The following is a 25,773-nucleotide window of genomic DNA, read 5'->3' on the forward strand; positions in this document are numbered from 1 at the left end:
AGGAGTGTTTTGCATCGTGAGTCAGAGAAGTGCTGAAATCCATCAGAAATATTTACATTTATATTTTAGTCCTTTACCAGTCACTCTTATCCAGAGTGACTTACAATTAGTGAAATTATCTGATAATAAAAATAACTGGCATGGACAGAAAATCCTACACTGAAAAAACAATATTTTTTATCATAGCACAGATTTAATGCACAATGGATGTATCACAAATAAATACTGACACTCAGACAGCTGATGTTCAGCTCATTCCCTGTTATATGGGAATTTCCCTCACAGAGGCAAAGAAGTCGATATATATACTCATTGTTGGTTTCTGATGATTCACAGAAACAACAACAGCTTTCACAGTGAAGACAAAATCAGTTCAACAGTATCCACAGAGATATGTGTCTCACTGACCATCCATCTCCTGCAGTTTAATCAAAGTGACTAGGGCCAGAAAGGGGGCCCCCAATCATTTCTTAGGGCTTTTTGGGGCCAGGCCTCAGAGATGGAAACATAAAGGTAAAATGTTTGGGCCAAACACTGGAGCTAAGCCTGACAATGAACATACACCATATATGGTCCATTTCAAAGGAGCCCTATAAGCCTGTCAATGAGTCCAATTGGGTCTGTGTCCTCTCTCCTGAGAGCAGTTCCTGGGGATGACAGGTAGAGGGTGTGCTTCTGTGTTAAACACCCAGTCCTTCAGAGGCAGGAGATCGTCTTCAGAGAACAGCAGGTAAAGATACCTGTAACACACCAGAGAGAGAGAGGACAGAGAGGAGGAGAGGAAAACACTATTAAACTCTATACAATAAAAAAACTCTATACAATAAAATGTACAATAGCGTTATGGTTATTGCTAGTGTAAAGCGCAGAGAAAATACGAAGATAGAGAAGGGAGGACAGGAAAACACAATTAAGATGAGATATATAGACAGGGACAAAGTAAAAACGGACAGTAGATGACAAACTGTGTACAATAGTGTTATGTTATGGTTATTGCTAATGAAAAACACAGAGAAATGACAAAGATAACACACATGATGCTTGTATCTTTTCCTTCACTCACTTGAGTGTTTCTGCCAGAAAGAAACTCTGCTGTAGGTTGTCGTGTTGGATTATATGGCCGTAGACATCAATGATACCAGAGAACCCTGTGGCAAGTCGACAGTGTCGCTCCAGAGCCTGTAAAATAAAAGTACAATCCCATCTTTAACTAACCGCAAGAATCAGACCAACATTTCCATTTTACATGTAGATGGTTTTATGGTTAAGTTATTTTAGGGTAAATCACACATAGGACTACAGTATCAAAATGGGCTGAAAGGAAATATATCACAGGATCATAGGTCAATTTATTGTAATGTATTTTCATTGCTATACAGTGCCTTCGGAAAGTATTCAGACCCTTTGACTTTTCCCATATTTTATGTTACAGCCTTATTCTAAAATGGATTAAAAATACAATTTCCTCAGCAATCTACACACAATATCCCATAATGACAAAGCGAAAACAGGTTTTGCAAATGTATTACAAATAAACAACAGAAATACCTTATTTACATAAGTATTCAGACCCTTTGCTATGAGACTCGAAATTGATCTCAGGTGCATCCTGCTTCCATTGATCATTCTTGAGATGCTTCTACAACTTCATTGGAGTCCACCTGTGGTAAAGTGAATTGATTGGACATGATTTGGAAAGGCACACACCTGTCTATACAAGGTCCTACTGTTGACAGTACATGTCAGAGCAAAAACCAAGCCATGACGTCGTAGGAATTGTCCGTAGAGCACCGAGACAGGATTGTGTCGAGGCACAGATCTGGAGAAGGGTACCAAAGCATTTCTGCAGCATTGAAGATCCCTAAGAACACAGTGCCCATGATTCTTAAATGAAAGAAGATTTGAACCACCAAGACTCTTCCTAGAGCTGGCCTGCCCGGCCAAACTGAGCAATCGGGGGAGAAGGGCCTTGGTCAGGGAGGTGACCAAGAACCTGATGGTCACTCTGACAGAGCTTTGGAGTTCCTCTGTGGAGATGGGAGAACCTTCCAGAAGGACATCAATCTCCGCAGCACTCCACCAATTAGGCCTTTATGGTAGAGTGGACAGAAGGAAGATACTCCTCAGCAAAAGGCACATGACAGCCTGCTTGAAGTTTGCCAAAAGGCACCTAAAGACTCCCAGACCATGAAAAACAAAGTTTTCTGGTCTGACGAAAGATTGAACTCTTTGGCCTGAATGCCAAGCGTCACGTCTGGAGGAAACCTGGCACCATCCCTACGGTGAAGCAAGGTTGTGGCAGCATCATGCAGTGGGAATGTTTTTCAGCGGCATGGACTGGGAGACTAGTCAAGATCGAGGAAAAGATGAACAGAGCAAAGTACAGAGAGATCCTTGATGAAAACCTGCTCCAGAGCGCTCACGACCTCAGACTGGGGCGAAGGTTCACTTTTCAACATGCCAATGACCCTAAGCACACAGTGAAAATAACGCAGGAGTGGCTTCGGGACAAGTCTCTGAATGTCCTTGAGTGGCCCAGCCAGAGGCCGGACTTGAACCGATCTAACATCTCTGGAGAGACCTAAAAATAGCTGTGAAGCAACGCTCACCATCAAACTTGACAGAGCTTAAGAGGATCTGCAGAGAAGAATGGGAGAAACTCCCCAAATATAGGTGTGCCAAGCTTGTAGTGTCATACCCAAAAAGACACCAGGCTTTAATCGCTGCCAAAAGTGCTTCAACAAAGTACTGAGTAAAGGGTCTGAACACTTACACTACAGTTCAAATGTTTGGGGTCACTTAGAAATGGCCTTGTTTTTGAAAGAAAATCAAATGTTTTTGTCCATTAAATAAGAAATACAGTGTAGACATTGTAAATGACTACTGTAGCTGGAAATGGCTGAATTTGAATGGAATATCTAAATAGGCATACCAAGGCTCATTATCAGCAACCATCACTCCTGTGTTCCAAAAGCACATTGTGTTAGTTAATCCAAGTTTATCATTTTAAAAAGTCTAATTGATCATTAGAAAACACTGTTGCAATTATGTTAGCACAGCTGAACGCTGTTGATGTTGAGACTGGTGTTTTGCGGGTACTATTTAACGAAGCTGCCAGTTGAGAACTTGCGAGGCGTCTGTTTCTCAAACTAGACACTCCAATGTACTTGTCCCACTTGCTCAGTTGTGCACCGGGGCCTCCCACTCCTCATTCTATTCTGGTTAGAACCAGTTTGCTCTGTTCTGTTCAGGCAGTAGTACACAGCGTTGTACGAGATACTCAATTTCTTGGCGATTACTCGCATGTAAAAGATTTAATTTCTCAGAACAAGAATAGACTGACGAGTTTCAGAAGAAAGTTCTTTGTTTCTGGCCATTCTGAGCATGTAATCGAAACCACAAATGCTGCTGCTACAGATACTCAACTTGTATAAAGAAGGTCAGTTTTATTGCTTCTTTAAAATCAGGACAGCAGTTTTCAGCTGTGCTAACATAATTGCAAAAGGGTTTTCTAATGATCAATTAGCCTTTTAAAATTATAAACTTGGATTAGCTAACACAACGTGCCCTTGGAACACAAGAGTGATGGATGCTGATAATGGGCCTCTATAGGCCTATGTAGATATTCCATAAAAATTCAGCCTTTTCCAGCTACAATAGTCATTTACAACATTAACCATGTCTAAACTGTATATTTCTGATCTATTTGATGTTCTTTTAAATGGACTTTTTTTTGTTGCTTTTCTTTCAAAAACAAGTGACACCAAACTTTTGAACGGTAATGTATGTAAAATGTCATATTTCGTTTTTAAAAAAACTTAAATTAGCAAAGAAAATCTAAAAAACTGTTATTGCATTGTCATTATGGGTTAGTGTGTATAGATTGATGAGGGGGAAAAAAACTATTTAATCCATTTTAGAATAAGGCTGGAATATAACAAAATATGGAAAAAGTCAAGGGGTCTGAATACGTTCCCGAAGGCACTGTAAATGTATGGCCTCACCTCCAGAGCCTCCCAGCCCCACTCTCTGTACTTGGGGTCATGGGTCAGTCTCCACATGTACATGTAGCTTTCCACGACCTCTGGCCTCAGGATGTAATGCCTTTCGTTTACTCTGGGTGCTGTGGCCTCCGCTCCATCATCAAACCGGAACACCTCTGGGCCCAGTTTAGTGGCTGTTGGATTTAGGTTGGATTAGAATTGACAATGCATTATGCTAAAACACTGGATATGCATATATTGAATATTTGTCATATTGTGCATATTTTATATTTTTTGTATTGTGCATATTTAATATTTTACTATTGTGCATAATTATGTAATATGCTGGAGAATAGTCATATTAGAGAGAAAGCTGTATGATTACAATTGTTTTTGCCAAGGTGCTACACTCGGGGATTGAGACCGGGGTTCAATACCTGGGCAGTATGTACCTAGAGAAGGGAGCGTTACAGCTAGATCACACCCTACAATCTTACAGGTTAACTTTATTCCCTGCAACTATTTGCAGATGCTCTTATAATACTTTATACTTATATAAATATACTTCTACACTAGATGTCCCTGAATGTCTATAGGCTACCCATATGCATATTTGTAAACACAGTACCAGTCAAAAGTTTGGACACACCTACTCATTAAAGGGTTTTTCTTTATTTTGACTAATTTTTACATTGTAGAATAATAGAAGACATCAAAGCTATAAAATAACACATATGGAATCATGTAGTAACTAAAAAGGTGTTAAACAAATCAAAACATACTGTATATTCTTCAAAGTAGCCACCCTTTGCCTTGATGACAGCTTTGCACACTGTTGGCATTATCTCAACCATCTTCACGAGGAATGCTTTTCCAACAGTCTTAAAAGAGTTCCCATATATGTTGAGCACTTGTTGGCTGCTTCTTCCTCCAACTCATCCCAAACCATCACAATTGGGTTGAGTTTGGGTGATTGTGGAGTCCAGGTCATCTGATGCAGCACTCCATCACTCTCCTTGGTCAAATAGCCATTACACAGTCTGGAGGTGTGTTTTGGGTCATTGTCCCGTTGAAAAACAAATGATAGTTTAACTAAGCGCAAACCATATGGGATGGCGTATCGCTGCACAATGCTGTGGTTGCCATTCTGGCTAAGTGTGCCATGAATTCTAAATAAATCACCAGTGTGACAGTGTCACCAGCAACTCACCCCCACACCATCACACCTCCTCCTCCATGCTTCACAGTGGGAACCACACAGGCAGAGATCATCCTTTCACCTACTCTGCGTCTCACAAAGACACGGCGGCTGGAACCAAAAATCTCACACTTGGACGCATCAGAACAAAGGACAGATTTTCACCAGTCTAATGTCCATTGCTTGTTTCTTGGTCCAAGCAAGTCTCTTCTTCTTATTGGTGTCCTTTAGTAGTGGTTTCTTTGCAGAAATTTGACCATGAATGCCTGATTCATGCAGTCTCCTCTGAACAGTTGATATTGTGATGTGTCTGTTACTTGAACTCTGTGAAGCATTTATTTGGGCTTCAATCTGAGGTGTAGTTAACTCAAATGAACTTATCCTCTGCAGCAGAGGTAACTCTGGGTCTTCTTTTCCTGTGGCGGTTCTCATGTGATCCAGTTTCATCATAGCGCTCGATGGTTTTTGCGACTGCACTTGAAGAAACTTTCAAAGTTCTTGACATTTTCCGGATTGACTGACCTTCATGTCTTAAAGTAATGATGGACTGTCGTTTCGCTTTGGTTACTTGAGCTGTTTTTGCCATAATATGGACTTGGTCTTTCACCAAATAGGGCTATCTTCTGTATATACCACCCTTACCTTGTGTTGTGACAACTGATTGGCTCAAACGCATTAAGAAGGAAAGCAATTCCACAAATGATCTTTTAACAAGGCACACCTGTTAATTGAAATGTATTCCAGGTGACTACCTCATGAAGCTGGTTGAAAGAATGCCAAGAGTGTGCAAAACTGTCATCAAGGCAAAGGGTAGCTACTTTGAAACATCTTAAATATAAAATATATTTTGATTTGTTTAACACTTTAGTTACTACATGATTCCATATGTGGAGGGTGTGCTTCAATGTAGAAAATAGGAAAATAAAGAAAAACCCTGGAATGAGTAGGTGTGTCCAAACTTTTGACTGGTACTGTATACAGTGCATTCGGAAAGTATTCAGACCACTTGACTTTTTCAACATTTTGTTACGGTACATCTATATTCTAAAACGGAATTAAAAAATTACAAAATCCTCAATCTACACAAAATACCCCATAACAACAAAGTGAAAACAGGGTTTTAGATTTTTTTTCAGATTTATAAAAAAGGAAAACGTTGCTATGAGACTCGAAATTGAGCTCAGGTGCATCCTATTTATATTAAATCATCCTTGAGATGTTTCTACAACTTGATTGGAGTCCACCTGTGGTAAATTCAATTGATTGGACATGATTTGGAATGGCACAAACCTGTCTATATAAGGTCCTACTGTTTACAGCGCATGTCAGAGCAAAAACCAAGCCATGAGGTTGAAGGAATTGTCCGTAAAGCTCAGAGACAGGATTGTGTCGAGGCACAGATCTGGGGAAGGGTACCAAAAAATGTCTGAAGCATTGAAGGTCCCCAATAACATCTTGCTTGGAGTTTGACAAAAGGCACCTAAAGGACACAGACCATGAGAAACAAGATTCTCTAGTCTGATGAAAACAAGATTGATCTCTTTGGCCTGAATGCCAAGCGTCACGTCTGGAGGAAACCAGGCACCGCTCATCACCTGGCCAATAGCATCCCTACGGTGAAGCATGATGTTTTTCAGCGGCAGAAACTGGAAGACTAGTCAGGATCGAGGGAAAGATGAACAAAGCAAAGTACAGAGAGATCCTTGATGAAGTCCTGAGCCCTCAGGAGCAGGTTATCAGACTGGGGCAAAGGTTCACCTTCCAACAGGACAAGACCCTAAGCACACAGCCAAGACAACGCTGGAGTGGCTTCGGGACAAGTCTCAATGTCCTTAAGTGGCCCAGCCAGAGCCCGGACTTGAACCCGATCTAACATCTCTGGAGAGACCTGAAAATAGCTGTGCAGTGACAATCCCCATCCAACCTGAAAGAGCTTGAGAGGATTTGCAGAGAAGAATGGGAGAAAATCCCCAAATACTGGTGTGCCAAGCTTGTAGCGTCATACCCAAGAAGACTCGAGGCTGTAATCACTGCCAAAGGTGCTTCAATAAAGTACTGAGTAACGGGTCTGAATACTTATGTAAATGTGATATTTCAGTTTGTTTTTTATAAATTACCAGAAATGTTGAAAACAACTGTTTTTGCTATGTCTTTATGGGGTACTGTATAGATTTATGAGGAGGGAAAACAATTTAATCCATTTCAGAACAAGGCTGTAACGTAACAAAATGTGGAAAAAGTCAAAGGGTCTGAATACTTTCCGAAGATGGCGCCGAAGAACATGGCTGACGTTTTACGTTCTCCCAACCAATTGTGCAATTTTGTTATTTTTTTGCCTTTTGTATAACTTATTTTTTAACTTATTGTGTACATAATATTGCTGCTACCATCTCTTATGACCAAAAATAACTTCTGGACATCAGAAAAGCGATTACTCACCACAGACTGGAAGAAACTTTTTCCTTTAATGAGTCTGACGAGAAGGATGTCCTGCTTTCACTGGAACAGGCCCAGATCCACGCCTTTTGCGTGAAGAAAAGACGCCGGAAAAGGGGACGCAAATCGGGGATCTTTCTGAGAAGCCGGAGGCGAGCGAGTAAACTCCCAATGCCTTCCATTCTCCTTGCTAACATGCAATCGTTAGAAAATAAAATCGATGACCTACTATTAAGATGATCCTACCAAGAGGACATTAAAAACTGTAACATCTTATGTTTCACCGAGACGTAACTGAACGACGAAACAGACAATATAGAGCTGGCGGGATTTTCCATGCACCGGCAGAACAGAGACGCTACCTCTGGTAAGGCGAGGGGTGGGTGTGTGTGTCTTTTTGTCAATAACAGCTGGTGCGCAATGTCTAATATTAAAGAAGTCTCGAGGTATTGCTCGCCTGAGGTAGAGTAGCTTATGATGAGCTGTGGACCACACTATCTACCAGGAGAGTTCTCATCTGTATTATTCGTAGCCGTCTATTTACCACCACAAAGCGAAGCCGGCACTAAGCCAGCTCTCAACCAACTATCAGGCCATAAGCAAAGAAGAAAATGCTCACCCAGAAGCGGCGCTCTTAGTGGCCGGGGACTTTAATGCAGGAAAACTTAAATCAGTTTTACCAAATATTTACCAGCATGTCACGTGTAACCAGGGGGGAAAAAATCCTAGCCCACCTTTACTCCACACACAGAGATGCATACAAAGCTCTCCCCCGCTCTTCATTTGGCAAATCTAACCACAAGTCTATCCTCCTGATTCCTGCTTACAAGCAAAAACTAAAGCAGGAAGTATCAGTGACTCACTCAATACAGAAGTGGTCAGATGACGCGAATGCAACACTACATGACTGTTCTGCTAGCACAGACTGGAATATGTTCCCGGGATTCATCCAATGGCATTTAGGAATACATACATGCATTGATGATGTCATCCCTGGATGACAGGCAACATCCGCATCGAGCTAAAGGCTAGAGCTGCCGCTTTCAAGGAAAGGGAGACTAATCTGGGCGCTATGCCTTCAGACGAACCATCAAACAAGCAAAGCGTCAATACAGGATTAAGATTGAATCCTACTACATCGGCTCTGACGCTCGTCGGATGTGGCAGGGCTTGAAAACTATTACGGACTACAAAGGGAAACCCAGACGCGAGCCTACCAGACGAGATAAATGCCTTTTATGCTCGCTTCGAGGCAAGCAACACTGAAGCATGCACGAGAGCACCAGCTGTTCTGGATGACTGTGTGATAACGCTCTCGGTAGCCGATGTGAACAAAACCTTTAAACAGGTGAACATTCACAAAGCCACTGGGCCAGATGGATTACCAGGACGTGTACTCAAAGCATGCGCAGACCAACTGTCAAGTGTCTGCACTGACATTTTCAACCTCTCCCTGACCGAGTCTGTAATACCTACATGTTTCAAGCAGTACACCATAGTCCCTGTGCCCAAGGAAGCGAAGGTAACCTGCCTAAATGATTACCGCACCGTGGCACTCACGTCGGTAGCCATGAAGTGCTTTGAAAAACTGGTCATGGCTCACATCAACAGCATCCTCCTAGACCCACTCCAATTCGCAAACCGCTCCAACAGATCCATAGATGACGCAATCTCAAACGCACTCCACACCGCCCTTTCTCACCTGGACAAAAGGAACACCTATGTGAGAATGCTGTTCATTGACTACAGCTCACAACACCATAGTGCCCACAAAGCTCATCCCTAAGCTAAAGACTCTGGGATTAAACACCTCCCTCTGCAACTGGATCCTGGACTTCCTGACGGGCCAGCATTCAGGTGGTAAGAGTAAGCAACAACACGTCTGCCACGCTGATCCTTAACACTGGGGCCCCTTAGGGGTGTGTACTTAGTCCCCTCCTGTATTCCCTGTTCACCCACAAATGCGTGGCCAAACACGACTCCAACACCATCATTAAGTTTGCTGACGACATAACAGTGGTAGGCCTGATCACCGACAACGATGAGACAGCCTATAGGGAAGAGCCAGAGAACTGGCAGTGTGATGCCAGGACAACAACATCTCCCTCAATATGAGCAAGATAAAGGAGCTGATCGTGGACTACAGGAAAAGGTTGGCCGAACAGGCCCCCATTAACATCGACGAGACTGTAGTGGAGCGGGTCGAGAGTTTCAAGTTCCTCGGTCACCAACGATCTATCATGGTCCAAACTAGAGGTCGACCGATTAATCGGAATGGCCGATTAATGAGGACCGATTTCAAGTTTTCATAACAATCGGAAATCTGTAATTTTGGACGCCGATTTTACCGAATTTACACCTTTATTTAACTAGGCAAGTCAGTTAAGAACACATTCTTATTTTCAATGACGGCCTAGGAACGGTGGGTTAACTGCCTTGTTCAGGGGCAGAACGACAGATTTTTACCTTGTCAGCTCAGGGATTCAATCTTGCAACCTTACGGTTAACTAGTCCAATGGTCTAACCACCTGCCTCATGAGGAGCCTGCCTGTTACGCGAATGCAGTAAGAAGCCAAGGTAAGTCGCTAGCTAGCATTAAACTTATCTTATAAAAACAATCATAATCACTAGTTATAACTACACATGGTTGATGATATTACTAGTTTATCTAGTGTGTCCTGCGTTGCATATAATCGATGCGGTGCGCATTCGCGAAAAAGGACTGTCGTTGCTCCAACTTGTACCTAATCAAAAACATCAATGCCTTTCTTAAAATCAATACACAGAAGTATATATTTTTAAACCTGCATATTTAGCTAAAATAAATCCAGGTTAGCAGGCAATATTAACCAGGTGAAATTGTGTCACTTCTCTTGCGTTCATTGCACGCAGAGTCAGGATATATGCAACAGTTTGGGCCGCCTGGCTCATTGCGAACTAATTTGCCAGAATTTTACGTAATTATGACATAACATTGAAGGATGTGCAATGTAACAGGAATATTTAGACTTATGGATGCCACCCGTTAGATAAAATACGGAACGGTTCCGTATTTCACTGAAAGAATAAACGTTTTGTTTTCGAGATGATAGTTTCCGGATTCGACCATATTAATGACCTAAGGCTCGTATTTCTGTGTGTTATTATGTTATAATTAAGTCTATGATTTGATAGAGCAGTCTGACTGAGCGATGGTAGGTACCAGCAGGCTCGTAAGCATTCATTCAAACAGCACTTTCGTACGTTTTGCCAGCAGCTCTTCGCAATGCTTCAAGCATTGCGCTGTTTATGACTTCAAGCCTATCAACTCCCGAGATTAGGCTGGTGTAACCGATGTGAAATGGCTAGCTTGTTAGCGGGGTGCACGCTAATAGCCTTTCAAACGTCACTTGCTCTGAGACTTGGAGTAGTTGTTCCCCTTGCTTTGCATGGGTAACGCTGCTTCGAGGGTGGCTGTTGTCGATGTGTTCCTGGTTCGAGCCCAGGTAGCGGCGAGGAGAGGGATGGAAGCTATACTGTTACACTGGCAATACTAAAGTGCCTATAAGAACATCCAATAGTCAAAGGTATATGAAATACAAATAGTATAGGAGAGAAATAGTCCTATAATTCCTATAATAACTACAACCTAAAACTTCTTACCTGGGAATATTGAAGACTCATGTTAAAAGGAACCACCAGCTTTCATATGTTCTCATGTTCTGAGCAAGGAACTTAAACGTTAGCTTTCTTACATGGCACATATTGCACTTACTTTCTTCTCCAACACTTTGTTTTTGCATTATTTAAACCAAATTGAACATGTTAAATTGGCTAAATTGATTTTATTGATGTATTATATTAAGTTAAAATAAGTGTTCATTCAGTATTGTTGTAATTGTCATTATTACAAATTAAAAAAATCGTCTGATTAATCGGTATCGGCTTTTTTGGTCCTCCAATAATCATAATCAGTCGACCTCTAGTACAAACATACCAAGACAGTCGTAAAGAGGGCACAACAAAACCTTTTCCCCCTCAGGAGACTGAAAAGATTTGGCGTGGGCCCCCAGATTCTCAAAAGTTTCTACAGCTGCACCATCGAGAGCATCCTGACCGGTTGCATCAAAGCCTGGTATGGCAACTGCTCGGCATCTGACCGTAAGGCGCTACAGAGGATAGTGCGAATGGCCCAGTACATCACTGGGGCCAAACTTCCTGCCATCCAGGACCTATATAATAGGTGGTGTCAGAGGAAAGCCCATAAAATTGTCAGAGACTCCAGTCACCCAAGCTCTCCGGTACCAGAGCGCATGGACCAAAAGGCCCCTCAACAGCTTCTACGCCCAATCCATTAGAATGCTGAACAATTCATAAAAATCACCACCGGACAATTTACATTGACCACCCCCCCTCTTGTACACTGCTGCTACTCGCTGTTTGTTTCTTACCTATGCATAGTCACTTTGCCCCCACCTACATGTACAGATTACCTCAACTAGCCTGTACCCCTGCACACTGACTCGGTACCGGTGCCACCTACCTGTATATAGCCTCGTTATTGTTATTCTTATTGTGTTACTTTTTATTATTACTTTTTATTTTAGTCTACTTGGTAAATATTTTCTTCTTCTTGAACTGCACTGTTGGTTAAGGGCTTGTAAGTAAGCATTTCACGGTAAAGTCTACACTTGTTGTATTCGGCGCATGTGGCAAATAAAGTTTGACTTGATTTGAATGCACTGTACATTGCTTTTTATGTGGACCTATGAATATATAACTCATTATAGCCTCAATGTCCACCCTGAGTTATGCATCTTGATAAACACACTTTAACAGGAAATCAAATCTGTATCAGAAACTGAAGCTTGGCTTCCATTTGGTATTAAGACACAATCTCAAACTAACACTTTGTTCAACTGCACTGCCAGTATGTTGGTAGGTATCAGAGGATCTCCCTTTCACATTCTAACTGATGCCCGTCACTTTGGCAAGAAGCATGTTTGCAGGACTGTTCCTCTTTATAGCCAGTCTGTCGAATGTAGATGCAGTGATTTGCAATGAGAAGAAAGTTTGTGCCTTAAGAGGGTTCGTCAGTGAACATGAACTACAATTTCCCTGATGCTGACTTTTTGAGGACAGGTGACTTAGTCTGGTTTAACAATGGCAACAATAAGAAATGGAAGGACAAGACCATTCCCGAGAAGACTTCACAGATGACGAAAGGGTATTACAGACGTTTTGAGTGGCTTCATGACTTTTGGGGGAATCTTCTATAAGTTAGCTACATCTGGTACAAGAATGGGCAAAATTTACCAAACCCTGAACATCTGCCTGTACCTAGACCCTGTCCGCAGTGAGGAAGCAGGCAGTTATTCCTGTGCCGTAAAAGGATGTGAGGATCTTCACTCTCCTGCATGTCTCCTTGGTAACTGCTGGGATGTAATAAACACAAGACCATCTGCGCCTTCATTGGGATACCTGTCAAAATCCCTTGCAATTACACATTATCCCAGCATTCAAACCATCACACAATCTAGTCAAAAACGGTTTTCAAATATTTGGACTTCCCGGATCGGAAGAGCACCATGGTAACAAGGAGAAAGACTGCACCCTGAGAACAAATTCACATTTAAAAAGCAAGGGGGTACGGTACGACATACAGTGATCCATTTGGGGTCAATCTGTCTGTTACAAACATACAAGTAAAAGTTACTCCTCCCATTGCAAAGGAGGGAGAATCAGTCCTGATCTCCTTCTGCAAGACTTCCTGTCAAAACTTTAGTTACTTAGTCCAAGTCCAAGGTCACGTTTCTACAGGCAGTCAGAAAGGGCATTCAGGCAGCTACTTCTCTATTGTAAGAGGCCTTGAGAATCTCCCATTGGAGGTACACTTATTGTGAAATATGGCTCCAAGAACACTTCAGTGTCAGTCAGTGGTGAAATAGAGGAGGGCAGTCCGTGACTCTGACCTGCAGCAGTGATGCCAACCCACCAGTGACGTCTTAAACGTGGTACATGAGCAATGGGACTGAAGTGAGAGTCGTACAGACAGGATAAGGAAGATAACAGTACATAAGTGTCAGTCTGGGAGACATGATTCAGTACTACTGTATGGCTGAGAACAAGATAGGAGCTCAGAACTCTACCCTCTTGGACCTTAACATAGGTGTGTCTTCACAGTGTCCGTTTGCTTTCTGTACTGACTGTGGTGGGCGTTGCCCTGGCTGCTAAAGCTTCAGTTCTCATCTACTGTACACTGAAGAGGAGAAGCAGGAAGTGATGTCAGAGAAGGAAGTGATGTTAGAATAGGAAGTGATGTCAGAGGAGAAAGTGCTGTCAGAGGAGGTAGTGCTGTCAGATGTGAGTGTGAGGACCAGAGCCTCTATTTATGAAACCCATGACAACATCTTTGCAGACACTGATGAGTATTACGACATACAGGGTGACACCTACACAGACCTTCAGAGAGATCAGGGTGACATCTACACAAGCCTTTTCTCAAACCCCTAACTTCGTACTTAAGTTCCCATATGAACTTCATTAAGGCAATGAAATTGAATAAAATGTGTAATGCTAGTTAATGTTATGTAAGAGATGTGACATTGTTATTGTTTTGTTATTGATCATGCTATTTAGGAAAGCTTGTTAAGTATTAACTAATGGTAATTCATCATTAGTCCATCCTTTTAGTGGATTCTTACTGTTAACACCTTTACAGGTGACTAACTATTAAACCTGTCAAGCAATAACTAATGATGTAATGCCCTATCTGGTTGGGGGTGGGGCTTTGTTGGAGCATAAGATTGAGAGTGGTAGAGGATTTGTTGTTTGTTTTCGCCCTTCGCCTGTAAAATACTGAAAAGCCAAATAAAAAAACCTTGATTAAAAAAGCACTAACTAATGGCAATTCATTTTGAATCCATCCTCTTTGTGGGGCCCTATAGTAAAAACTGTTCAGACTTTGACTAATGAATTGTGAATATGCCATGAAAGCATGTCAATTACAACACCCTGTAAGGCATCTGATTGGGCTTTGAACTGGGTTGAGTATATACTATATAGATGTGTTCCTACGTGTACGTCTGTAGGACTCGTGGCAGGTATGGGTGATGTTAGCAGCCAGGTCCAGTTGGTGCTGTCTGGTCTCTGGACTGCCGTGTTCAGCCCCGATCCCAATCATCCCTCCAGAGAAGCAGGCCAGGTGACCCATCCTGTGGTCCAGGATACCCCCCCTCCACTCAGCCACGTAGATCAGCCCCCCAGGAGACCTCTGGACTAGGTTATTCTCTATGGCCTAAAGCAGTGTACAGTAGATGGGTATCATTAGTAAACAACATGTGAAGAGTTTCATTCCAAAACGCGATATATCCATTTTCAGAAATGTTGGTAAATTGATATTAATAAAAATATATATTTTTCATCAAATGTCTTTGCCTCTTTTCGCGATCTCTTCCCTTTTCCTGCTCTATTCTATCGTACTGTTCTTGTTCTCATGCTTCACCTATTGCTTTTCTGCTGTTATAGCATTATATGGCATAGCATGCAACCATAGACTGGCCATAGACTGGTATGTGTACCTCCAGTGCAGCATAGTACATTCTTTTAGCAACTTCATCTGTCCTGTCTGACATCAGGTAGGATTTTATTAGATACTCGTAGAAGCTGTCACCAAGGGCCCCAATGGAGACATAATCTGAAAAAGATAAGCAATAACGCATGATCTGCCATGCCATATAACATAAGTGGCTGTTCTCAGACAGGACAATAACATCAAAGAAAAATGTAATCCCTCTTAGTTTAATGAAGGACTGCAATCACTCAATAGTCAGATGGTGATTTACGCTGTTCCCAATGCCCACTGACTGGGTTGAGAGCGTTTGGGTAGAGGCCACGTGGCTTGTCCAGCTGGTTCAGGTGTTTCCTAATATTCATAACCTGAGGGTGTAGAGAAGTAAGAGGGCGAGAGACACACAAAACAAGTACATTTATTTAACAGTTGAGCTTAATATGGGGTATTCTTTCTAAGCACCTGTTATTTTCACATTATATCTGATTTTAAAGACTTGAAAACAAAAGCATTATATGTGAAGCTTGTGGAGTTACAGCACTCACCTTCTCGGTATAAATGGGATCATTGGTGAGTTCTGACAGATGAACAAACTCCAGATGCAGTGTTCCAAACTCTGCTAGAACACTGCTCCTCCCTAGATCCCCCACGGACGACCTCCTGGAATCACTAAAACAGGAACAGACATGAGACAGAGATACTAGCCTGACAACTCACACTAAATTCTTCCGCTGCTTTGTCGTTTGCTACATACTTTAGTCTGAGACAGCCATCATTGAAATCATTTGTGGTGATGAGGAGCGATTGGATCACCTCTAACCAATCAGAGTATCAAAGCCAATTACGATTATTCAAACCGCCCACGTGTGTTCTGGCTCTAGCCCAACCCATTCTGTTTCTGGACCAATCAGACAGCCCCGAACTTGTTCATATTCGGTGAAGCGTCGGGGAGGTACTCAGATCCAGAACCATTCCGAAGAAGTCCGTGGGTGCGGCGTAGCGTTTGGCCGGTGCAAGGAGTCTGGGTAGCCAGGCAAGAGAAATGTAACATTTGAAACCTGCCTACTGTACTGTAGAAGTTGTACCAGCAATAACACATACATTATGCATTGGGCACATTCTGAATTTTATGAACACAATGATCCTCTCAATTTGCAAATTCTACATTTGTTGAAATGTGAGGGTTAAGTTGCTAATACTGTTCGGTTAGCTGAATTACACCCTGACATCCAAGGGTCTCTGTATTTTTAAAATTATATATAGGTCTAATAATAAAGAGGTCATTTAAACGGTAAAAATGAATTTCCTTTTAATGTGGCATGAACACAACCAGTCATGATACTTTCATCTGATTGTCAAACAAATCACTTCAAAAGGTAGGCATGTTCGTCCACTCCAAAATAATTCCAGCATTCAAACTGCATGGCATTTGATGAATGGAAATAGACATCTGTTACAAAACACCAAAAAGTGTGTCTAATGTCATTCAGTGATTGCCATTGATTAGGCCTACATTAATTGATGTGTCTTGCTGACAAATGTATATTTTTTTGTAGTTGGGACACCTGAAATGGGGCTGAAACTGTCCTGGGAAAAACGAGATGCTCACCCTAACACACACTGTCAACTTACTGGACTAGGCTACAATGTGTTTTACCATGAACCTCAAATAGATGTAGGCCTACTGGTAGCCAGTGATGTAGCAGTAAAACAAAATTGGTGGGTAAACTCTGATTGCTGGTCGCGGTAAAAAAAAAAGTAACTCTCCCTATAGTTTCAATGCATTATTATTATTATTTTTTAGAGGTGGGTAAACGGCATTTACTTGCGTTTACTCTTCACTAGGACTACACCAATTCCGATAGCCTACCCGCTCAGCCAAGGCAATTTTAAAGACATCAACACACACAGAATAGCCTACATTCAAAATAATAAGTTATTTGAATCTAAACATGTTTTACACCATAGTTCATGAGTTGTCCATAATTCATGAGTTAATGCTTGGGAGACTTCACAGATCATGTGACATAAAACACTACCTTTCTTTCCTTACAAAAATTACATTTATGAGAGTGTTATTTATCATTGTTAAGCATTTACCAATTGAATTAGAACATTGAACTTGTACGAATCATTGATCTTGGAGATCTCTGAAAATTAACTGTAAGTGTAACTATGCCTACGTAACATTTCATGATGTTTCGCTGTGGAAACAGTTCTCATGAGCACACAAATCCAAAATAATGTAAGCCTATGCCATTGCAAAATCGAATGCTTCTAACCCGAAAGAGTCAACTATAGGCCTACTGTCATTAACGTATAATTGTTGGATGGATTGGAAGCGCATTGGTGTCTAGCTGTGGGCTAGTTGTCTAGTGATATTGTTGACCATCATCATCATCTGATCGAGAAAACAAATATTAATAGAACATAATGAAGCTAAATAAAATGGTCTGTTACTTCTGATGCAGAGATCACCAGTACCCTCGCGCATCTGAAAAACAAAACAACGATCGCTCCAAACAGCTGACCGACAAAAGCAAACAATGATAAATCAACGGATAAATGAAATGCATTGGAATAAAGGCTATTTTTAACAAAGTCGCATGGCAAACAAATGTCGAAAATGAGGAAGTACAAAGGAACATCTACACATAAAGGAGGTCAGCTGAGGCTGAAATTCAGCACTACTGGATGGACAGCACCGCCACATAGAAATACATTTTTAAACCATGACAGATAGGTGGGGGGTATTCGTTTCATCGGTAAATATGAAAATAAAATATTCCAATGTAAAACATATTTACCACTGCATTCTAAACAAATAGGAAGCGTGTCAAATTGACATTATTCGAGACCCTCCTATAAGTTGGACTTTTGTTGCATTTAGGGGAGTTAACGTCTCATTCAGGGGAGCTGAGCCCCCGACTCCCCCGTAATTCGCACCATGGTTAGCTGAATAACTTACATCCAACTCAAATTGGCTACGTAATATTTATGTAGTAATGTATAATTTTCTCTGCTCTTCTGCAAAGGTGTTGGCTATCATGCTCTCTAATGCACATGGCGGAAATATCAGTGTGTTGCCCTAAAATGAGTAATTTCACAGGCTTATTATTTCAGTGTTATTGGAGATAGCTGTAGTCAGACAGAATTAGATGCAGTAAGCTCTAACCAGCTTTGATCACGCAGAATAATAATTTCTAACTGTGACAAGCCTTGATTGGCTAGGCGGATAAGTACTTGTTGTGACAAAAGCGTTGATTGGATAGAATTACCATTATAGGCTGAGACAATATATAGTTGTGTCTTGGATATCCTTCTTTTTGTCCAGTTGTCAGCAGACAGCACGGTTCATGTCTGAAATATTATTTTGTCTTTCTGATAAAAGAACCTGAAGAATAATCATGATGACAAGAGTCTATTCTGCTATAGATTAGAAACAGATCCTGACCTGTTAGTCTTTCTCTTCTACCCAGACCTGTTCCTCATTCACTTCCATAATATTCTATATTTAGATCTGGAGGAGGGGGATGTTGATCTTCCTCCACGCTGAGCCTCTGTCATTCCCAGACACCTGACACATCGATCCCAGATACGCCTTTGACTGAAAGCTAGGGAGAGGGAAGCTGACAGGCTGCCAGGAGCACCAGCTTAGCTTACCCCCCCTCTAATGGCCATGGCAGATTGCTTCACACTTCTCACTCACTTCACACTTACTTTCCCTAGGGACTAGGGGGGAGAGCTGAGCCATCAGGCAAAACTGAATAGAATGACTCTCACTTCTGCAGTGAAAATGCATTTTGAGTAAAAATGAACAGGATGGATTCCCTTTCTCTCTCCGATCCAAATGTCTTTTCCACTGCGGTTTTAATAGTATTACCGGGATGAGATAAATCCAGAGTTCATCAAGTGTAACGCATGATGACACACTGCAACTAATTAGATCACAATATATAGTCCTGCAATCTATTTACAGTCCAAGAATTACACTACCTACAACAGCATAGCTACAATGTGTCAGTTTATGTATATTGCTTCAGTGAAGACTACCCTGCTCCAGCAGAAGAGGTATTGTATACCCAACTAGGAAATGCTACCCACCCGGCCAGGTTGACAACTCCATGTGGTATGCCTGTGGGAGTGTTGAAGGCAGGTAACAGATTTCTCCCCAGCTCCACCACTTTCCTTTTAAACACCTGGAGAGACAAGAGAGCGGTTCAGTTCAGTCCAGTTAAATCAGTTCAGTTCGGTTGAGACAGCTCCGTTGAGACAGCTCCGTTGAGACAGCTCCGTTGAGACAGCTCCGTTGAGACAGCTCCGTTGAGACAGCTCCGTTGAGACAGCTCCGTTGAGACAGCTCCGTTGAGACAGCTCCGTTGAGACAGCTCCGTTGAGACAGCTCCGTTGAGTTCATCTAAAGTAGTAGATGTGTGACTTTATGGGACAGCTCAGGGCTTCATGCCCTCTTCTATCCCTCTTCTCAGTGTCTGTCTGGTTGCGGGTGGGGTTTGGCAAGGGACAAGGAAAGGGGAGGAGTGTTGTAGTCTTCATTGTAGTTCACCTTTTGTAGACTGCATCTAGTTCAAGCTCTTCTATGCTGAAACCACATTGTCAGTGTATCACTTTTCAGGGAGTGTTAACAACAGCTGTGGCAAAGTTGGTGTCCCATTTATTGTTTCCTGTCCTGCATGTCCCCAAAGGAAAGGTGCCTAATGACTCTCCTTGTTGTATCCAATAGGGCTGCGACAATACCAGTATTACACCATTTTTTCCATAGCAAAAATAAAAACACAAAGCAGACCAAACTCTTTGGTCCTTTAAAACCTGCTGTATGTAAAATATTGTGTTGTATAGCTTAGAAATAAATACAAGTGACTCTGGATGACAACATAATGATGTTTGTTTCCAACATTAAATCCCTCTTCGTGTTTTGTTTCCATACCACAATACTAACAAATATCTCAATACTGGTATCGTCCCTGCGCTAATATCCAGGTGGACCACATTAGTATTATCTAATGATATACAACATGTATAAATCCACAGGCACAGCTTGACAAACTTACAAAATATGACATGCAGCTAAAAGAAAGAATTTCACCAAAGTAAAGCCAAAGCTGGAGTCAAAGAAGAGCTTGGGACACAGTGTGCCTGTAGCAGTGTTCTGTCTATCTGAAATGCAGCATTCTTTTAAAACCAATTACTGCCTCTGTTTGAGAACAAAGCAGCCAGCAACCACAAACAAGCAGTCTTGATTAACCCTCAATATAAAAGTCTGAGAAAACTCTCTGCAGGATTTAATGAAACTGGTACTGTGATGAGTATGTTATGTTTTCTTTCATTTCTGAAAAGACTGTATCAAGATAATAATCCAGATCTCTTTACAATTATTTAAGGCTTGAACAAGTGTCCTTGAAATTGCACAGACTGTAATCACATCAAGAACTGAGAGCACAACCTTGTGAAGAAAAGTGCTCTGGCAGAGGAAGGTAATACTGGTAGTCATGTTGCCATGGTAATCTGAAAATATACTGTAATCTCACCCAGTGTAATTGATCACCATACAAGGAGAAAAACAGGCTGTTGGGAGCTGTCCATGGTGCTGAATGTCCTCCCAGCTGTCATACCTGGGGCTGTATGTGTTAAATGTCTCAGAGCAGGAGTGCTGATCTAAGATCAGGTTCCTCCTGTCCATGTTATCGTAATCATTGTGATCTAAAAGGCTAAACTGATCCTAAATCAGCACTCCTACTCTGAGACACTTGATACATACAGCCCCAGATTTTAAGACACTGTTTAATTAGAGAAGGCACAACTGAGCCCTAAAACGATATTCTTAATTACTTCATAGTCTGGTTCTTGATCCTGTTCCCAGCTGTGATAACTGACCATCCCCACAATGAATCAACTGCAATGGAATCATTCTACGACAGAGCCTGCTTAGTTCCGAAAAATAATGCCTTGATTGTGGATAAATTCCAGAACTCAATCCACCTACATCATTTCAGTGGTGTGTGTGGTATTGATGGAATTCTCTAATCTGTCCGTGATCGATGCATTATAGGATATATAAGTTTTGACAACTGCACACATCAACCAAGGATGTGATGGCGGTTCTCTTTGATTCTAGGTCATTTATTTGAACGGCCGCATTATCAGGCAAGAGGATGTAGAGCTGTTTTCCGGGAGACAGATATCTTTAGGCCTCATAACGGTGGGAGACATTATACCTGAGTAATACCACTGTTAAGCAATGTAGAAATGTGATGAATAAACTATGATGGATGGATCTCACCTCCTCTCCTGTTAGGTAGTAGGCAGACAGCAGGCCACCCACGTAGCGGATATTCACTTCAAACAGAGACGCCTCTCCACCCTGTGGGGTAAAGAAAGAAAGAAAGAGAGATTGCTTTTCATTACAGACGAGGGATACTTTCTATTGTGTCTGACGAGCTGTCGGAGGTTTGGCTCCAGGGTTATTTAAGGATGTTTTTAATTTTCTTCTCAGCGGGCATAATCTCCCTGCCTGAACCATGATTGATATGCAGGTCCAGCATTCTCAGAGTGACGTCCCTATCCAACTCCAACCTGTCTGCACGCTGTTCTGGATTAGATTTAAACAGCTGGATTAGATTTAAAGTGGCCTATGTATAGCCCCACTGACAACATAAATTATTTGTAATAAGGGGAAAAGGACCCACTTACTACATTGAGGTTCAGGTTGTTCTCCACCCACTCCTTGGCCTCCTGGTACTCTTGACCAAGCCCCATAATGTAGAGGGTATCCAGAGAGTCCACGATAGAGGCACCTCTTAACCCACCTGTGACACCAATACACCAACACACAATGGACTGCACTGCAGACTAGAAACATTAACTGCTTTGGACTGCACTGCAGAGACATTAACTGCAGACATTAGTTTGTAAACTTCCATGTAGATAGAGTATGTTCAGAAGCAGGGTACTGGTATGCCATATAGTACGTTCAGGGGGCCATTTACTCACCAAATGTCCTGCCATCATTGCCATTCCTGGAGAGTGGTCGCAGCTCATTCTCCCCCCATGCGTAAAGCTTATAGTTGTCCCAAGCAAACTTCATCATCTGAAATAAAAATACAAGTGGTAGAATCTCAGTGAAATAAGTATACTAGTTTTAGTGATAAACAAACAGATGAAAACCTTTAATTAGCTTCAATATCAAAATTGAACAGCTCATTGCAGTCATTTCATAATCTCCATGAAATGATTTCATTGAAATAGGATGAGGTCATTCAAGCATCACATTTCTGTGATCCGAGGGCTCCCTCTGGAACCACCAGTGACATTAGTAACAACCAACATCCATTCATCTCCTCACTCTACTTATTCACATGGCTTAGGCTAATGCATATAATGGCTTACACATTATATTATCGTAATATGCATCTAATTTTGCCAAACTAACTTCTCTCACCATGGGGTCTGTTTATATCTCAAGAGCTAATAACCTACTCCATTAAACAACTCCTCTGCCTGCAGTCCTTGTCAACAATCTACCAACAGTGAGTTGCAATAAGCAGTAACTGTATATCAGTTTGTTTCTTATTACCTCTTGGCATAGATTAGCAGTTATCTTGAGGTAACTGTCGGTAACTGTGTTAGGGAAAGAAAAAGAGAACAAAAGAAAAGAAAAGGCTGTAGTTCTGTTGACACTGGCTCTGGCTTTTGTGGTGATAGGACAATGTGTGAGACAGGTGGAGATAGTAGGGAGAGATGAACTTTGGAGATTATGTGTTGCTTTATTCATCAAAACAGCAGAACCAGTAAGGAAGACAGATAGGGCTATTCATGATCTTTCACCGGTAAAGCCTTGGGGTTGACCTTTGTAATCAAGATGACCTATTCTGGATGGGATCTTTGGCACCTCTGAATCATCTGCCTTCAATAAAGTATCAGATGGCCTTATTTCCCCTCCAGAGGTTTTGAAATGACACGGAGCATCCATTGATCAGAACATTAGGAAGAAAGAAAGATCTTGTATAATAATTGAAGGGGTTTTGGTTTGACATTTAAGCTTGCTTGGCTTTGTTGCAGCCGTGTCAATGTCATTTTATACTTCCGCACAATGAATATCCAAATGAGGCCAAAGATAAGTCACATTCTCCTTGCGAAGAAATTAACAAGAACCCAAGTTAGACAGATCTCTGGCAATACAATTCTTAACTGATATGATATTGTAATAGCTTTCTGAAGTTTTGGGCCTCAATTTCAATGAAAGAAAGCTTCTGTTTGACTGTAAGTAGCACTATTTATGAAAAACATATCAAAAGAATAAAAGCTTCTGTTTCATTCAGGAGAATCGTGGCTGAATTGCAACATAGATCACTCAGTCTACTGTTGCTCTACAGTCATGGGCTTTGCAAATAGCTTGCCGGGTAAATAATATATCTCTATTCTCTGTTTGAATGAAAGAAGCTAGTGTACGTTGTGTGGGGGATTATTCACTCCCCTAGTTGCTGTGTGTGTCTGTGTGTGTGTGTGTGTGTGGCTTTGGAGACGTTTGTAATAAGTAGTGTCAGGTAAAGGCTAAGGTGAACAGCGGATGTGACTGTTGGGAGTCAGGAGAATCATCATGTTCGACAGTCAGGAGCCTGTGCCCCAGAATAATGAGGTGCACTGTGTGTCCTAAATGGCATCCTATCCCCTATATAGTGCACTACTACTCCTAGGGCTATGGTCAAAAGTAGTGAAATATGTAGGGAATAGGTTACCATTTGGGACAGAGACCCGGTGTCTGGACAACTGGAGCAGCCCTGCCAATCAAACAGCATTACCTCAAGAGATCTGTACAGTAGGCTTTATGACCCCTGCACCCCACCTCTGTCAACCCACACACTTACCATGCAGCACCATTATTGACCTGGAGATTTGCAGCCTGCTGATGAATTTGTCTGGCTTTTCAAAAGATGCCAACTGCATTCTCTCATGGGCAACAGTACGGAGACACCTTATCGTTTTCAGTCTGGGGGCTGTGCTAGAATCCAGGCTATTTAGTATAAAATGCACAATAGATCCCAATTAATTTAAAAGTGTGAATCATTGAGTAGACCTACAGTCTCCAGCATGTTGTTGCCATTAACAGTTATTTGCTCTAAGACATTGATTGTTCAAGCTATTATTGTCCTCCTGCCTTCTCCACATAAGCCTGTCTGTACCAAAGCGTTATCCTATCCTATTATGATACCATATGACAATGCATAGGCCTATCACCGCCTCTTACCTCTTTGACTTTCTCCCGACGCTGCAGAGATTCAGGGTCACTAGGTTTTCCATAATTTGCGCCATATGGCGGTTTCAGCATACAATTCCTCAACTTCACTCTCACAGGTGAGAGCGCCCCACTCGATACCACCACGCCCCTTGTATGCACCTTGTTGTTGGCAGCGTCACCTTCGGACGTATGTTCCACTGAAACTGTTCCTTGACTACTTTCCTTGTTATTATTTGTCTGTTTTCCATTTGAAGATGAGAGTTGTGATTGTATACGTAGCACTCCAATATCGAACCGAGCGGCTCCAATGAGCCCATATCCAATGGGTGAGCTGGGCTGTGCACTTCGTCCATTCATAGAGTCGGTGATAACTGCCGAGTTGTCCGAATTATGTTGAAAAATACGTTTCAAACGAGATGTTTCAGGCAAAAAGAACAAAGCTCCAAATCCCAGACTTCCGAGAAACAGTAAGAATACAAATGTCTGCGGTAAACGAAGCCCCACGAATGAAGTTTTACCTGCGAGCGTTTTGAAAATCATCTCGTCTCAGTTTACCAACACAACAGCTACATTGTTGATAAAGTCAACTGTTGTCTGCTTACATTTTCCCTCGTGGCCGTTACAACATAAAGAAAATAATTGAACTTATTTAGTTTGAGTAGAATTCCAACGTTAAATCTTCCCAGAGTATAGCGATAACATCGACTCGTCCGTCATAGCGATTTTATGAACGCACGAGCCATTCTTAATCAGGTCTCGTTCACTCAAGCGTGTTCAGAATTGTGATACACTGTACAGTACCTGTGTGAAGCTAGCCACAATAAGGATTAGCCACAATAGTGGAATTTGCGGTTCGGCTTCAAAATAAAAGTCCCCAATTGAACCTGATGAACGGATACAAATAGTGTAATCATTTTACATTTTAGTCATTTAGCAGACGCTCTTATCCAGAGCGACTTACAGTTAGTGCATTAATCTTAGGATAACTAGGTGGGACAAGCACATATCACAGGCATAGTAAGTAAACTTCTCAATAAAGTAGCTATCAGCAAAGTCTGAGCTAGATAGATGGGTGGGGGAGTGGGTATATTTAAGATACTCTTTGAAGAGGTAGGGTTTCACATGCTTTGAGAAGATGGGCAGGGACTCTGCTGTTCTAGCTTCAGGACGAAACTGGTTCCATCATTGGGGTGCCAGAACAGAGAAGAGGTTGGACTGGGCTGAGCTGGAGCTGCACTTCAGAAGGGGTGGGAAGGCCAAGAAACCAGAGGGGGCAGAACAGAGTGTTTGGGTTGGGGTGTAGGGTTTTGAGCAGGGAGGTAGGGAGCGGCAGTTCCTCTTGCTGCTCCATAGG

General features: G+C 41.9%; 1 protein-coding gene across 4 annotated transcripts; it reads right to left on the reverse strand.

The window, feature by feature from the left end:
- Positions 1-38: 38 nt before the first annotated feature.
- On the reverse strand, positions 39-25,224 carry LOC129830961 (mannosyl-oligosaccharide 1,2-alpha-mannosidase IA-like). 4 transcript variants are annotated; one of them, XM_055893849.1, is made up of 13 exons: positions 24,429-24,519; positions 24,049-24,194; positions 22,175-22,271; positions 21,875-21,990; positions 21,465-21,545; positions 19,271-19,365; positions 15,712-15,835; positions 15,441-15,534; positions 15,177-15,292; positions 14,674-14,893; positions 4,005-4,177; positions 1,064-1,179; positions 39-740 (listed from the first exon to the last, which is right to left on the reverse strand). In XM_055893849.1, the coding sequence occupies exons 2-13, from the start codon at positions 24,049-24,051 to the stop codon at positions 602-604; spliced, it is 1,374 nt and encodes a 457-aa protein (XP_055749824.1). In that variant the 5' UTR covers positions 24,052-24,194; positions 24,429-24,519; the 3' UTR covers positions 39-601. The 4 variants fall into 4 exon arrangements, with proteins under 4 accessions (XP_055749824.1, XP_055749823.1, XP_055749825.1 ...); XM_055893848.1 differs by lacking the exon at positions 24,049-24,194 and having other exon boundaries at positions 24,429-25,224; XM_055893850.1 differs by lacking the exons at positions 24,049-24,194; positions 24,429-24,519 and adding an exon at positions 22,758-22,784.
- Positions 25,225-25,773: the final 549 nt, after the last annotated feature.

This window comes from Salvelinus fontinalis, chromosome 32 (genome assembly GCF_029448725.1).
Source record: "Salvelinus fontinalis isolate EN_2023a chromosome 32, ASM2944872v1, whole genome shotgun sequence".
Lineage (NCBI taxonomy): Eukaryota > Metazoa > Chordata > Actinopteri > Salmoniformes > Salmonidae > Salvelinus > Salvelinus fontinalis.

Coding starts and splice junctions, on each gene's coding strand:
- LOC129830961 (XM_055893848.1), bottom strand. CDS start 24,959: ATGATTTTCAAAACGCTCGCAGGTAAAACTTCATTCGTGGGGCTTCGT. Junction 22,272..24,428: donor GTCGGGAGAAAGTCAAAGAG/GTAAGAGGCGGT, acceptor TTTTTATTTCAG/ATGATGAAGTTTGCTTGGGA. Junction 15,293..15,440: donor CAGTGGGCATTGGGAACAGC/GTAAATCACCAT, acceptor TATCTTTTTCAG/ATTATGTCTCCATTGGGGCC.